The sequence below is a fragment of the Eriocheir sinensis genome, chromosome 51 (genome assembly GCF_024679095.1).
Source record: "Eriocheir sinensis breed Jianghai 21 chromosome 51, ASM2467909v1, whole genome shotgun sequence".
Taxonomy (NCBI): Eukaryota; Metazoa; Arthropoda; class Malacostraca; order Decapoda; family Varunidae; genus Eriocheir; species Eriocheir sinensis.
The window spans coordinates 10,964,039-10,981,262 of record NC_066559.1 but is presented as its reverse complement, the minus strand read 5'-3'; the positions used below and the strand labels follow the sequence as shown (position 1 = coordinate 10,981,262).

The following is a 17,224-nucleotide window of genomic DNA, read 5'->3' as shown; positions in this document are numbered from 1 at the left end:
AAAGAGTACCACTGACGTGACCCAAAGTGCACAAACAAACAAACAGGTGTATTAACCTAGTTTTAATTTTACAGGGCCTGGGCTTATGCTCGTGTGGTCCCGTCTCCATATCTATAATTATCCAACTTTTCCACATGTTGTGACATGTTCTTCAAAATGTCCTTATGACTGCCATGGTTAACAAGAACATTAATACTCCTGACACAGTATTAGTCCCAAGATGTCTGTCATCATCTACATCATGTGTTGGGCCACAACTTACAGCAGCCAAGCTGGAGTGGTGAGGCTGCATCCCCCACTGTAACCCTTCCATCCCCATGCACTAATGCCACACACCACTACAGGGATGAGGTCTAAGAGTACCCAACAAAGATGCTACATCCCCCACCGTAACCCTTCCATCCCCATGCACTAATGCCACACACCACTACAAGGATGAGGGCTAGGAGTACCCAACAAAGATGTAATGCATAGAATGTTCAATTTTATTATGCAATGTATAATAAAATCCTAATTTGTAAATCATAATATGATAATTGTAGACAGGCCATTTGTACAAAGGCCAGAGGATAATTTTAAAGTGTTGGAAAGACCCTAAGCAACAGCATTCTTTCCAATCACAGGTTGAGAAATAAATCACCAGTACAGTCGGGCCCCAAACAATGTGAGGTCAAGTACTGCAATACAAGAACAGTGTTGCCTACAAAAGATTCAACTAAATAGGTAGCACAACCCTTCAGTTACAACGTTGGATGGTGTGAAAACAAAGGTGTGAGCTTGTGTGTCCACCCATTCTTGCAATGCTCAGGACCTTACCGTACAAGGAATTAGACACATCAGTGTAAATAAACTCTAACTTTCACTCTGTACAGTGTTAGAGCTGCCTTTAGGATTACTTTATAGACTGGTCCCCTGTCAAGGCTTGCTCTGTGCTTATAAGAACCCTACTCATGCTGACCAATCAGCAGTCACTGCATCCATTGAAGGAGGTGACCTGGCAACATTGCCACAAGCTAATCTTACAATAGATGGACCTGCACCACACACAGGAATAAAGCTGAATCACTGGAAATATCTAAAAAGTTATACACTTTTTGCTCTATGACTTTGACTACCATCCAAGATTCTTGTTTCCTTGTTTTGTTTTTGTCACATCTCATCTCAAAGAGAACCTTGCTTGCACAGCTTCACACAACTGTATGGTCTCCTGAGCCTGGCTGAGAACATCTGAGCTCCTCTCATGGAGAAAAAGGACCTGAATATTAATCTCAGCTACACTACCTGTACTTTATCTATTTGTTACAATTTTGACATTTACTGAATCAAAGCTGAACAGTTATATTCCTCAGCACATGCATGTACTGGGAAACTAGAAGTTGAAGTGCTTCTAAGAAAGTCAGCATGGACGCAAAGTCACAAATTTGTCATGGCAGTGTTGGCGGCAGAAGCAACGCTGTCTGTTGATCATAACAGAGTTGACATGAAGAGCAGAGCAAGAATGACTGAGTAGTAATATTATTAATACTCCCCTTGATCATTTTGTTGTCCTCAGATGCTGTAAGTCACATGAGCAATGATTCTATATTTATTTAACCTTTAAATTGAATCATTTAAGAAATACACAAAAAGGATCTCTAAGGTGGTAAGGAAGGTGGAAAGACATGGTTCACCAACTACTTACTTCAGCTTGCATAGAAACTTTCAGCCGAGAACAGTCCTCAAAGGAAGGAAGCAAGAACTGATGGAATAGTCTTTTGTGTGTGGAATGCTCTTCCTTATTAGCAAGATCATCTTGGTTGGCAATATGACAAAATCATTTTTTATAACATTGGAATTACTAGCCATTTACATCATAAATCACTTGCATGATGTGAATGAAACATGACGGCACACGGCCTCACAGCTCTCACAGAAACCAAGAAGTATTGCTTATGCCTTTCTTTGCACTGCAGCCTGAGAGGCAGGCACAGTACTGCCATCTACTTAGTTTTTGGAAGGTTCCCCAGAATGATGTTAGATCACATATTCATACAGAAGACCTCATGTACATATGCATTTTAATATTATGGCAGAGTCAATGAAATATAATGTGAGTGCTAGAAAACTGTTATTAAAGTATTATTTGAACTGCAGTTAATTATTTAGTTTGCTTATGGTACTTCCTGGCATACTAAGCATTCTTTATCACAAAAGAGTATCACCTAAAAAGCACTGGCTTGTTATGTGGCGGCAACACTCAATTCATACGTGTATGGATGGAACACAACTGGTTAGGTCTTCCTGGAAGTACAAAATGCCATAACTCACCTTTACAAAACTGTATATAATTGTTAATACTCAAGAGACTGACTACATGTGCTTACTGCAATTTCTCCCTTGCATTACCCAAGACTACAGTGTGATTTATTCTTATGTAATGAACAAGATGTGAGCAGTGAGGAATTACTGACAGAGGGTCAAACAGATACTGTTCTTGGACACTACTCTTTTATCTACATAAAATCAAGTACCATATATGAGGTGCTGTGTGACAAGGGGCGAGGCAAATGGACAGAAGATAGACAAATAAATATAGATAGATAGTTACTAATACAGAAAGAGAGAGAGTGCACCTGCTCCCCTTCTCATTTTCTGCAGTGGCCATCACACTCTTCATTCTAGCAAATTTTGGAATGGGGAGATACAAGTTTTATCATACAGCAAATGTAGGAACACATGCCTCTATTAACTACAAAACTAAAGAATGATGGTGAGGTGTGTGAGGGTGGCCAGGACTGAGGGCTGCAGACGCTTGTCACTCAGGATGTTAGTAACTTTTGAGGTCATGTGCTGCAGAGATACTTTTATTGACACTCACAATATAGCTCTCAGCCTCAGGAATATTGTAATACTGGGGCACTTTGTTTCCTGAAGTTAGAGGAAAGCTTTTGGACATCATACTAGAACACAAGCTCCAGGGTGTGGTGCCTGGCCCTCCCTTCTCTCTCAGCACCTCATATATAGCAAGTCTGGTCTATTTGGGTCAGAGCTGTGACAGAGCCAGTCGTGAGTCACAGCCAGAGCAGGACACGAAAACTCCACAACTCTGCTTTTCAATTTCAGACAAGATGTGAAACTCAATCAACAATCTCTCGATACAAATACTTAAGTGCGGCTTTCTTGGCAAGCAAGATAACAAAAGACTAAATTAGTTGGCTTGATAAACTCTGAAAATATTGCAACACTAACCATTTCTAACAAAACTCTCAAGTAGGAAAAGTGAACACAGGTGAAGACTTGTACGGTGGAATTACTTGAACCTTTCAGTAGTAAATACTTTTATAATATGTCACATGATAGCAGGGAAATGCTGCCTGCCTGGGCAAATGTGTTTAACATGTGCTGTACAGACTTATGTAAAAGTCAACATTGCTGAATGACTTTTAGAGTCACATTTAGGGAGAAGACTTTTGCATGAATGTTACTTTTCTTCATCATAGCCTTGGGTTGGGGGGGGGGGGATTTCAACATGACTGACTTTTACAAGAGTGCATGCAAGATACAGCTAATAAAAGTTTTTGTACATAGTTACAATCCTTGACATGAACCCCAGGTCTCTGGGATGAGGCCTGAGGGCTGTGTTTCCTCCTCTGCTCACACCATCCCTAACCTGAAAATTTACACAAGTGCTTTGTAAACTTGAAATACCGTCAACAGCTTTCATTCTGATGGCTGTACAAAGTAACCACTTATTTGTATCTATCTAGTTAATGAATTCCAAGTGATGCCACAATTTTAAAGACGACTGCACCATCATACCTTTTTATGCCTTCTTTTAAAAATCTCTCCCATGATGGACCTGTATTAACTGCTTCCAAGATAATTCCTCACAGGTATATTATTTTTCTTGGGAGATACTACTACTACTACTACTACTACTACTACTTTTACTTCTACTTTTCTAGTGGGCAAAATTTCTCCCTCTCTGAAGCCCAGCACAGCCTCAGGGATCACCTTTGACAAGAACACATACGTAAAGAAGAGTGATAAGTGTTGATCATCCCCATGCACACACACACACACACACACACCTTATGTCTCCTGTTGTTACTTGGCCGTCACCTCGTAGACATCGTCCCGCATCTGCTTGAGGACAGGAACCATTTGTCGCACCTTATTCACATAGTCCATGTCTGGAAGGGTTTAGGGCCTGTTAGTGTCATCATAACTATTTACTACACATCATGATAAGGTTACGAAGAGGGCAAGACCAAATGAGGCGTTCGGTGTATAAGGGGCGACCAAACCAAAATTATTAAGGCGGTATTCAGTGTCTGGCAGTATCTGCCAACTAACTTCTTGCTGCATCATGTAGGACCATAGGCATAAAATTGCATGATTTTTCTGTCAAACTCAGCTGGTGTCGGGCATGTGGTCTGGCTGTCTCTTTGAAACACAATTTGCAATTCCTTGAGTTTAGAGCTACACCTTAGGAAGAAAGCAAGCGCAAAACTCAGGAGGGTACTGTACATCATAAGGGTGAAAGTTTGGTGACTGGTGACGCAGCAACCAAAGGCCCAACACTCACCCAGGTCACCATAGATGATGGCCTCCTCATCCTCACAGGTGGAGATGACCTCCCCCCAGGGGCTGACAATAGAGGAGTGGCCCCAGGCGATGTAGGAAGCGTCTGTGTCACGGGCGGGAGAAACGGCCCCCACATACACCTGGCGGGAGAGAATTATTACTTGAGACTGAAGGTGAAGGTAAACAAGTGGAATTCAAACAGCTGTTCAGAAGTCAAGGATGTACACAGCAGGTATGGAGGTCCCAGGGTTTTAGTACAAATTTTCTTGGTGAAAGTATCTTGGAATTTTGGTTGAGTGGACACAAAATAGTTACCATTTTTAGCAGGATACAGGATGCTGGATTTCCTAAGTCACCTAAGATGTGTCCCAGTTTTAGTGATGACATACAAATATTTATACTATTCACAAACACTTAGTTATAGTGCACACTTTTGATGTTTGTAATTTATCCAAATTTCCTGATATGGTGATGGTGTAGAAGGTAAGTAAATAAATGTCATGGGCTGGAGCCAAACAGCTGAAGCACTAAATAGCCTTGTGACATGGGACAGGCAACACCATCACCCATCAACAACACAGCGGTGATTGTTTAGTGCAGCTGCCACCAGAGCACAGCCGTTTACAAGACGTCTCTCTTAACCCCTTGACTGCGGATTTCCTACAAGAAGACCTCACCAAGCAACAGGAATGGAACAAAAAGTGGCTGCTTCAATTCAATGAAGAAAAATGTTAAGTCCTGCACCTTGGGAGGGGATATCCAGCATACCAATACCACATGGGAAACACTCTACTATTCACCACAGAGGCAGAGAAAGACCTGGGACATTATGTTACCAGGCTACCATTGAAAGCCAAATCCGTGCCAATCGCTGTGGACGGGTTATACACCAAACGAGGAGCACCACTCGCCTGGTTGTCGAGGGCACGGCTTCGCTGCAGCAGTTCCCAATGGGCCGGGCCGGTGGTCATGTTGAAGGCGCCGGGGTACAGCACCACTTTACAGCCTGAACAATGTCATGTTATGCCTTACTTGTATGATACATATTTGTGCATTGAAAATAAAGTAAATGCATTATCACTGGTATTAAGAAATTTTCAAGACCCATTCATTAAGATGAGGCTGGATTTGAAAAGGAAAAAAATCACTGGCTTGCTAAGTATGAGAAACATATCACAACTGGAGTTTATCACATGATCCATCACATCAGGAAACACTTATCTATCTATCTAAATCTCCGACAACTGGTTCCCTCATTGGGATGGCCGCGGCAGAAGTGTCTCCAGCTTTCCCTACTTTGTTACTCCCCTTCAGTACACTCAATCTCTCGTCTACCTGCTCCTCTCAACACTCCATTCCATAACTCAATCAGCTAAGAACACTGCGCTGCCAGGTTTCACATCCTGACAGGCAGCGGTTTGAGCCCCACTCAGGCCAGAATCTTTCCACTGGCAAGGAGTGGTTACTGTCCCCCCTTGAGCAAGGGGAATGGGGTGTGTGGTGTGTGAGGTCCTGGCAGTGCCCATGGATCAGCTATAATGAGCATGGGCTTGCTCATGTTGAGAGGGTACTTGCTAGCGATTGCGAGTCCAACTCGTGATCAGGCCATGGTGAATTACTCATCCACTCTACTGATCCTTTTCACTGGCCCCTAACACCCCCTTCCTCAATCCTGCCCTCATACACTTTCTTCACAAAGTCATTTTCATTCATTCTAATCACATGTCCAAACTATCTCATAATACTTCACTGCTTTGAAATCTGTGAAGCAATATACAGTACAATCTTTCAAGTGACAATTTATATGAGAATGTTATGTGTGACAGTTCAACAGAGTGAGACTAATGTTTTATACAACAAGAACTAGGATATTATGTCTCCTTGCTAACCTTGCTGACATCACAGGAACTGACGGGCCGTCAATAGACAAAGGCCCGTCCCCCCCCTGGGCCCCAGGGGAAATCTTTATGATGATGATCACAGGAACAAGCATGAAAGATGGCAGTGTGATTTGTGAATTTCTGTGCACAGCAAGTAGGGAAAGAGCAACACATACAGTACAATGAAAACACTCACCCAACTTTGCATAGATGCGAGCCACTTCTGGAAACCTCATGTCGTAACAGATGCCGAGACCAATCTTACAGTGGGGGAGGTCGAAGGTGGTCAAGGAGCTGCCAGGCGAGAGGCAGTCAGACTCTCGGAAGACCTGCCCTCCAGGCACGTTGATGTCAAAGAGATGAACCTGGAGACCAAAACTTAAATTCGTAAGAGTTCTTGATAAAAGTTCTAAAAGTTATTCGATGAGGGTTAAGTAATGGCCTGATTGTTACTAATGAAGTTGGGTATAGATGCAACTGATACTTTCCTCCTATACATATTAACCCCTTGACTGCAGATTTCCTACAAGAAGACCTCACCAAGCTACAGGAATGGAACAAAAAGTGGCTGCTACAATTCAATGAAGAAAAATGTGAAGTCATACACCTTGAGAGGCGATATCCAGCATACAAATACCACATGGGAAACACTCCTCTATCCACCACAGAGGCAGAGAAAGACATGGGAGTATGTATGTGTTGCCAGGCTACCAGTGAAGGCCAAATCCGTGCCAACTGCAGCGGACAGGTTAAACTTGTTGGACCAAGAGCCTCTGGATGAAAGAATGAGATGAAGGGAGTACATTACACTATGTAAGAAGGCTATGGATGAAGGAATGCAGTCTGTCATGTAAGGAGTGGTAGTGGCTTCTTCTATAAAATTTTTTTTGCCAAAAGGGATCATATGAAGAGTGAGAATTGGAAGGTCTTCTGCTGTTACCACGCCACCACCAGGAACAGTTACCATTATGGGCAGGGCATCAGAGCTCTCGACAGATGTACAAAACATGAGGTCAGAGTGTGAGGCAGAGTAGGAGTAAGTGCAGCAGTGTAAGGGGCATGAGACACTTGTGGTGATAGGCAGATATCTAGGAATGCAAAGGAAGCTTTCATCACTGTCTCAAGTTCTTTCACAATCAAATGAACAGAACTCACTTTTCTGTGCTTTGCTAACATGTTGCCCTGCGGCCCCCACACGGTGCAGGTGTTGTAGAGCTTGTCGCCCTCCCTCTCCGGCACCGAGCCCCCCACCACGAACACGCCAAACTTCTTTGCCGCGTCACCGAGGGCAGTGGTGCTCTCACCGGGGACGGGCTCCGCATACTTTGGAAAATGATCTGTGGAGACGACGCTGTTGAACTGACACAAAAATAATCATGTATGAAGGTGGTGAAATACATACCAACTGGTTGCTCTGAAAACCTCTGGCTTGTTCAGAACTTGCCATCCTGTGATGTGGTGATATTCCTGGTATGGGTGTTGATAGCGGTGGTGTGCTTAGCGTTATGTGTTCCCCACGTGGCAGGGAATTTCATAAGATATTCCCAAGATCACTTCAGGTCAAGAGAAACAAAGGGAGTTGGAGTGACTAACTGACGCACTGACTATACTAATTTTAGACTCGGGCAAAGTGTAAGCTGCCTGAGTACCGTTGTCCTGTCCCCTTCAGACAAGCATGGCCTCTCTCCCTCTGACCCACACCACAGGACTACTGATGATATCACTTTACACTCTTAGTATCTATACTGTTACAGTTAATCATACACAGGTAAGTGGAGCTCCTTACTGGTGCCGTAGGGTGAGTTGAAGCACTCCGGCAGCACCACCAGCTGGGCGCCACCGCCAGCAGCCTCCTTTATGAGCTGCACGGCACGCGCCACGTTCTTGGTCTTCACCTCGCCCACGGCCATTTGGACCAGAGCAATCCGTAAGGCTATTAGGGAAGGAATTGTATACCATTAATATACTTGTAAATATTAGGATGAAAAAAATATACAAAAAGTGTGTAACTTTTCAATCCCAATTACTTGCCATCCACATTTAAGGAGCTGCATCTTCTGTTCTTGTCATCCAACATAATAGATCTACTTAACATGAAAATTTCAAGTACTTTAAACTATCTAAAAACTTTATGCACACACAGAGCCATCACAAAGAGCCTTGATGGCGATAAGGTGCATGACCCTCTTGAGATTTTGAAGGCTTGTCATGGATACCATAATAAGCTACAGGCATCCCTCACCGTACAAATGTGTTACTTTGTGAAAAACTCAATTGCAGAGTGATCAACTGTATACAAATAACATTTTAACATGGATTAAATTAACAGATTTAACTACATTAATTAATAAAATCCATTTACAGTGAGCTTTGATTCCCTGTGCAGGATAGAGATCACATGACTGCACCAGCACTGTGCAGCGCAATAATCATATAATCTCATCACCACACTGCAGCACAGAGACTGAACCATTGACACACTGAATAAATGATAGTAGAGGATCATATATTTTTAGATCTATATCTGTCTATTTATCTATATTTTTTTTGTTGTTGTCAGGAAGTGATCAATTGTACATTGATCACTGGCACATCAGTGGTTGCCTGCAACTTTAGTAACATATGTAAAATGGTACTCACTAGATGCCATTCTGTTGTATTACTTCAAGATGCTCCTGAAACAAAGGAAAGGAAATATTATGATATTAAAAATGATTACTTCCAAACTGACTTTTCATAAATTACATAAAATACACAAATGCACTGGGATGAGAGCCGTCACAAATATGATGAATTAATGCACATTCTTGTTTTAGTCAACTTCATGTAAACAATGGCCCCCAAGGCTGTGCTGTGTTCTACTGAAGAATAAATAATGTAAGCCCTTGAAAACTATATTCCAGGCAAAAGTCACCCCCTAACCTTGCCCTTAAAAAAAATCATTAAAACATTAGACTTGGGTACATAACCAGTATCACAATGAATGATATGATACAAGCTACTTACAAAGGTATAATACACACTCACGAAAGGTTTCCCGCACCAACCCAAGCCAACCAGCAGAGTGATATGCACGGCACCAGTGACCCCAGCAATGGGAAACTACAGCAACAAACTAGTTTATATAAGTGTCAGGCTCAGAGTGTGGGGCTGCCGCTGCTGCATTAATTTTGTTATTGGCCAAGCACTGAGAGGATGAGATGGAGATAATATACTCTTTGTTCCCCCATGACATTAAGTCAAGGACATGCTGGGCTGGTGGAGCGGTTGTGATGCTGCATTCATTTTGTTACTAGCCAAGCACTGAGAGGATGAGATGGCATAAATCAAGGACATGCCAGGCTGGTGGAGTGGTTGTGATCCATTCATTTTCCATATAGGTATGTTACTGGCTTACATATTATGCTAGCTGGGAATGCATCAGCTATCACTGGGATTCTGCTATTACTTGTATCAGGGTTGGCAAAAACAAATGTTTAAAAAAAAAAAAAGTTTTTTTTTGGTTTAAACCATGTTTTTTAGGTTAAAACCACATATTTTTTATTTTTTTTTGCTTTTCAGTATGTTTATTCCAGTAATTCTATCCTTATATACATATATGAGTTTGAAAAGGAATTATAGATAGATTTAGAGATGGATTTAGCAAAATATTCATTTGATCTTCATACAATCTGTAAAAAAGTCAAAATGCAGCTTCTCTAACATGCTTTTTAATTGCAATGTTAAAGAGTAGTAAAACATGAAAGACCTCTTCTAATTTTACAGTTGCATGCTACAAAAACAGTTGTAAAAGAGAGAGATTTGGATTTTTTTTAAACAATTTATCTGCTGTTTAGTGAAGTGGCAAATATATATATATATATATATATATATATATATATATATATATATATATATATATATATATATATATATATATATATATATATATATATATATATATATATATATATATATATATATATATATATATATATATATATATATATATATATATATATATATATATATATATATATATATATATATATATATATATATATATATATATATATATATATATATATATATATATATATATATATATATATATATATATATATATATATATATATATATAATATATATATATATATATATATATATATATATAGTCATAAATGGCCCGCGGTATCACGGTAACTTCAATCTTGTCAATGTATTTTCTACCCTTTTTGGCCCCCATGACGGCACTTCAGAGTATGAATTGGCCCTCCAAGGATTTTGAGTTTGACACCCCTGGTTTAAGCCGCCAACCCTGCCGTACAAAATTAAAATCTTACATATAGTTAAAACCACAATACTGATGAAACTAACAAAGATACACACAAAAGAAAAAGAAAAAAGGTTTTATTAGTTGGTTTAAACCACTGTTTTTTTTTTTATTGGTTTAAACCACCAACCCTGACTTGTATATTCTCATGCTACAAAGCCTAAATAGCAGCTTTACTGTATGAAATAAAGATCAGGTTTCCACGAAGACAAGCTATGAAGTAACACTGCAAGAAATGGATCAATAAAATTTCACTTGACATAATGAGTAATAACTGTGACTCTCATCTTGCTGTGCTGTCGACCTTGATCCATGCCTCTGACAATGGAGTCTCTTTATTTGCTTCTTTCTCTTTGCATGGATACTCTGAAGACTGCATTCACAGGACATCTAAGCCATTAGAGCTATCAGATTATGGGTTATTTGTTGACAGACTAAACAGAACCTTAGCCAGAGATTTTAGATATGACGTGAATTATTACTATCAGGTTTTATTTATTTTATATTCTGTGTGATCTTTAATAGAATCTTTTATACTTGTCACTATCCAAAGTCCTGAACTAACTCTCCCTCTCGTATGATGCTGTGTAGAAATATATTAAAACCTTGACGAGGCTGAGATAATGGGCGTCTGTTTACACCAGCTCAAGGGCACACACACACACACACACAAATAATAATAATGATAATAAAAATCAATAAATAAATAAAGAAAGAAAGAAAATAGATAAAAAATAAATGAATAAATAAAAGCTGTGCCTATGAAAGTAATTTAAATAGAAATGAGTGGCCAAAAGAGGGGGTTAATTTTGGTTGGAGGCATCATGCTATTTCCCTCATAAAGAGTTGAGTTGGGTGACAGGATATAGTTTTTCTTTTATATGATACAAGAGAAAGGCCAATGTTAAAATTAAACTGAAGAAGCTAGATAAACAGACCTCTCCACATGGGCAAATGGCAAATTAAAACTCCCTGTAAAATGTTCAAAGGGTAACTAAACTAAAAACTAAACCTAAATATTCCATGCAGCATTTCAGTCAAAGTCACCATTTTCCAAGAGGTTTGAATGTTAGTTGGTATTAGACACTTTTGGCAATGTTAGAGTATTTCGTAAGGTAGGATACAATATATGGGTGCGTTAATAAAATCATATATGGGAGCGTTAATTAAATCAATCTTAACCTGTCAGTGTAAAATTAGGGTGGAACAGATTAGAATAGCTTAAAGTAGAATTGTCAAGCTGCCTACTTTATATACTTCAGACTCGATTTATCTAGTAAATTAGGTAATATCTCTCAGACAGCAAACGGAAGTCATTGAACAAGTATGAAGGAGTAGATTAAAACTGTCAAGATATATACGTAATATAATAGCCAGTTCAAGGGACACTTCAAACTCTGTCTGTCTAGCAAATTTGTTAATAGCTTGGCCATGCAAAGAATACCAGTCAATGAGCAAGTAGAGTGAGTCAGACTAGGGTTGATAGAAGTTGATTAGAACTGTAAATCTAACTACTTTAAACAGCCAGTCCAGGAATACTTCAGTCTCTGCCTAGCTAGCAAATTTCTTCAGATCTCACTCACACGAACAGCAAACACCAGTCACTGAACAAGAAAAAGATGAAAAGATAAGATTAGATTAGAACTTTCATGACAATCATATTTTTAACATACCCAGGATGCTCCAAACTTCAAACCTCTCAAGCAAATTTGTTAATATCTAAGTCTTACAAATGGCAAATGGAAGTCACTGAAAACAAGCAGGATGGAACAGACTGGAGTAGATTAGAAGTATCACATCAACAATATAACACCTTTCAAGCAAATTTGTTAATATCTAAGTCTTACAGACGACAAATATAAGTTGCTGAAAATAAGCAGGATGGAGCAGATTGGAGTAGATTAGAACTGTCATCTACTACCAAGTATTCTACAACATCCGGGGCAATGGAACATCAAGCTCTACCTATCTAGTAAATAAATTGATAGTTTAGTCACACAAACAGCTAAGACCAGTCACTGAAGGAGTATAGAGGAACAGATTAGAGCAGATGAGACTGTCACGCCCATCATATTAAACAGCTGCTTCAGACAATATAAACACTACCTATCTGACAAATTGATAGTAGTCACACAAACGACAAATATCAGACACTGCAGAAGTAGAGAGGAACAGATTAGAGTACATCAGAAGAGTCAAGCCAACGCATTTCACAGCCGGTTCAGGGACACAGCAAATTAACACCAGCCACTGAACGACAAACACCAGTCACTGAAGATTGGTGTAGATTAGAAGAACTGTCAAGCCAACCATTTCACAGCCAGTTCAGGGACACTGCAAATTAACGCCAGCCACTGAACGACCAACACCAGTCACTGAACAGATTGGTGTAGATTAGAAGAACTGTCAAGCCAACCATTTCACAGCCAGTTCAGGGACACAGCAAATTAACTGACTGTAGATACACATTCACACCACTCATCAAACAAGTAAAGAGGAACACATTAGAGTAGATTCGAACTGTCAAGCCTCATCCATTTAACAGCCAGTTCAGGGACGGCAAATTTACTTATTGCCCAGATAATATCAAACACCAAACACTGAAAAGGAGTAGAGAGGGACAGATTAGAGTAATGAAAACTGTCAACTCAACCATTTTTAACGACTGGTTTAGGGGACACAGCAAATTAATTGATAGTTGAGATACACGCACACACCAAGCCAAACACCGGCCACTGAACGAGTAGGGAGGAACAGATTGAAGTAGATTAGAACTGTCAAGCTACCCGTATATTAACAACCGGTTCAAGGACAAAATACACACACACACACACACACCAAACACCTTCCACCGACATGAACAAAAGAACCACAATCCACACCTGCAATAGGCATCACACTCCACCACCCTCACCCTCACCTCCACACGCCCTCCAGCCGTCTCTCACACTATCAGGACCGCCAGTGACCAGCCCCGGCTATCTTTACCAAGCTGCTTATTTCTGGCCCCATGTAACACTCGGCTGCTGCAGCTGGGAACAACAAAAATAGCCGCCTCCTCCTAGCTTATCCTCGCACCAAGAGTAAAAAGAGTACGGGTCGGTGATGTCATGGGCTCGACGAGGGTTCAGTGGCCGAGTGTGACACTGGCAGACATGAGCAGGGCCTTGACAGGGTGAGTGATGGGTGGTGCGTGCCTAAGGGGCCTATAATCGTACCCAGGCTCCGGCGGGGGCTGTCTGTGTCTGCCCGTCAGCTGATGGTTTGTGATGGCCTCAACAGCTGGGCGGGCCACGTTTTCTGTGAGGCTCAACAGTGTGAGCACGGGAAGTGTGTTGCCAGCACGGAGTTGTATAGACCAGATTGTCGTACTCGGCAGTAAAGGAAACACTAATAAAGATACTATAGCTCCCTAAAACACTCCAGAAGAAGATGAAAGAAATCTGGAAAAAAAGGAGCATTCGCCTTGGGGCGACGGTCCCCGAGTCTTGCCCCCAAGCACTTCCACGGATAGGGCGGCTGCAGCCGCCGATCCATCTCGTGTTCATTCTGGCAAGATAGATTAACTTGCCCCAGCCATGAATTACATGGGCGTCCCCTTGCTCTCCCCCACTCAGGGTTGTCCACTGTCCAGAGTACAGGTACGGCTCCGCCGTGTACAACTGTCCAAAGTACTCGGCCCAATCCGCGCATCTGCTGATGCTCTCTACTGTCTGCCCATCTGCCGTTCGGATACTCGTCTGAGATGCGAATTTGGAGCGGAGCAGCCACAAAAAAATATATTCGGTTATTCTCATCAAAACTGTTAGTTGTCGATGTTTTTCTTATGCAAGTTGAAGAGCTCCTCGGTCGTAAAGCTGATCTGATTATCGTCTTTTGGTGGGAGTTGTCGTACATCTGAGAACGCTGGGAAGGAGTTGCCAAGGGGGAGCTCCATGAGGGAGGAAGATATTTCCTTGGGGGGACAGGGGGGATCTAGAGGAACCAGGGGGTACTAGGGGGGAGCCAGACAGCTGCGAAAAGCAAAAAAATATACAAGTTGTAGTGCCGGAAAATTCTTGTCAGGCAAATTGTGTTTAATTATATGAATTAGCTTACAACCTTAGAATATTTAAGCTAATTAATATCATGTGCTAGGCTCCTTACTATACGAAATGGTCACTTATGACGCTACACCCATTCCTTCCTAGTTGATACCACATGCAAATATACTCATAGACCATATATATATATATATATATATATATATATATATATATATATATATATATATATATATATATATATATATATATATATATATATATATATATATATATATATATATATCGTAACTCAGGTCGGTATTCTCAAATCAAGGTATTTCTAAACGCCCCCCAGCCCTAAAAAAAAAAAAAAAATAAAAAAAAAGGTAAATTTCGGACTCAGTACTAATGTTTTTCAGGGTCAGTTCATGGTACAAAAGTCTTGTCATGCAAACTCGCACCATGGAAAAAAAGAAGAAAAAAAAACATGGAAAGGTGTAGGCTACGACTCCTACGAAAGCCATGCAAAATGTGTAAAATGTTTAATAATATGGCGTGTATGAAATTTCGATGGACAAGTAAAGCAACATAGTAAGCAAATCGGGTAACTGTATGTATGGGAACTATATGTGATTGATTGATTGATAGTTTATTGTTGCAAGTAAAACAACAAAGGAGAAGGGAGGAGCATGCCATCCCAACCCCCAGGCAGGACAGAGTGCTTTTCCTTAATTCTTGTTTCTCGGTTTTATTTTGTTACTTAAATTGGCTCTGTCAAATACCTCGCTTTCTATTTAGGGGTCAGCTATTATGATCGAGGGAGAGGGTCATATATGTATTATATGACCCCCTTCCTCGAACATAATAGCTGACCCCTAAATAGAAACATATATATGGCCCCCTCCCTCGATCATAATAGCTGACCCCTAAATAGAAGCATATATGACCCCCTCCCTCGATCATAATAGCTGATCCCTAAATAGAAACATATATGACCCCCTCCCTCGATCATAATAGCTGACCCCTAAATAGAAACATATATGACCCCCTCCCTCGATCATAATAGCTGACCCCTAAATAGAAACATATATGACCCCCTCCCTCGATCATAATAGCAGACCCCTAAATAGAAACATATATGACCCCCTCCCTCGATCATAATAGCTGACTCGGCCCTGAATAGAAAGCGAGGTACACAGCCAATTTAAGTAACAAGATAAAACCGAGAAACAAGAATTAAGGAAGAGTTTGCCAGTAAGAGTAAAAATAGTATTGGCATCATCGGGAGAGGAAATGTAGAAATGTGAGTTACATGACAAGATTCTTGGCGGAGTCGAGTTGAACACTGAATACTGAGGAAAGGAAGGAAGGCTTGGGTGAAAGACCTGCTGGGAGGGGCTTTTTTAGAGGTTCGAATTTTAGATATGATGGTGGTGATGATGATGATGATGATGGTTATACGAGGAAGAAAAAAAAATAGCGATGAAGATATAGTGATGAGATGATGAGAGTATCAAATAAAAAAAATGGGAAAAATGATGATGATGATGATGATGAAATAAGAGCCAGTGAGAGTATCAAATAAAAAAAATAAAAAAAAGGGAAAAATGATGATGATGATGGGGAGGAAGGAGAGGAAGACGAGGAATAGGACGGAAATAAGTACAGGAGGAAGAACACGAAATAAAAAAATAAAAAAATTGGAAAAAGAACTTGTGAGAGTAGCAACAAGCGAAAATAAAGGAATAAGATGACGACGATGATAATTCTTAGGACAATAGTGGTCCCCAACCTTTTTTGTCCTGTTCCCCCTTATCCTGTCACTGTCGATCACCTGTGCACTCCTAGACAACGAAATAGGTATAAATTAAGCTTTGATTTTTCTGCAGATAATGTATATATTCATGTAAAATGCCTTTCATTGTTATGGTTATTATGCTGTAGGCCTATTTATATGAAAGCAGAAGATACAAAATGCACATACAATAAGATAAATTTGTATTGAAATAGATATGCAAAATACACATAAAACAACGTAAATTTGTTTCAAAATATATATACGAATCGTTCAGCACGTCACTATGGATCGACCCCTTCAAATTCTTCATGCCCTGTCTTAGGAGGAGGAGGACGAGGATGATGACGAGGACGAGCAGGAGCAGAGAAGGAAAAAAAAGAATTAAATGGAAAACGATGAGTCAGGGAGAGTAACAATTAGCGAAAAGAAAGAAAGAAGGGGGAGAATTACAACACAGACAAATTATGATATTAATGATGATGACGAAGAAGGAGGGAAGAAGAACGAGGAGGAGGAGGACGAAGAGAAGTACACGAATGAGGAAACGAAATACAGAAAGAACACGAAAAAGAAGAAATATAAATGCCAGGAGGTCGAGGGGGAGAAGCAACAATTAAGTGGAAATAAAAGAAAGGGGGCGGCA

General features: G+C 40.4%; 1 protein-coding gene across 7 annotated transcripts; it reads right to left on the bottom strand.

Moving 5' to 3' along the window:
* Positions 1 to 471: 471 nt before the first annotated feature.
* Positions 472 to 14,096, bottom strand: LOC126982729 (omega-amidase NIT2-like). Of its 7 annotated transcripts, none has more exons than XM_050835032.1 (9): positions 13,977 to 14,096; positions 9,087 to 9,121; positions 8,233 to 8,379; positions 7,602 to 7,783; positions 6,643 to 6,811; positions 5,478 to 5,572; positions 4,568 to 4,706; positions 4,071 to 4,172; positions 472 to 3,649 (listed from the first exon to the last, which is right to left on the bottom strand). In XM_050835032.1, the coding sequence occupies exons 2-8, from the start codon at positions 9,094 to 9,096 to the stop codon at positions 4,087 to 4,089; spliced, it is 828 nt and encodes a 275-aa protein (XP_050690989.1). In that variant the 5' UTR covers positions 9,097 to 9,121; positions 13,977 to 14,096; the 3' UTR covers positions 472 to 3,649; positions 4,071 to 4,086. The 7 variants fall into 7 exon arrangements, with proteins under 7 accessions (XP_050690989.1, XP_050690990.1, XP_050690988.1 ...); XM_050835033.1 differs by lacking the exon at positions 13,977 to 14,096 and adding an exon at positions 13,679 to 13,925; XM_050835031.1 differs by lacking the exon at positions 13,977 to 14,096 and adding an exon at positions 9,474 to 9,605.
* Between the last annotated feature and the right edge of the window lie 3,128 nt (positions 14,097 to 17,224).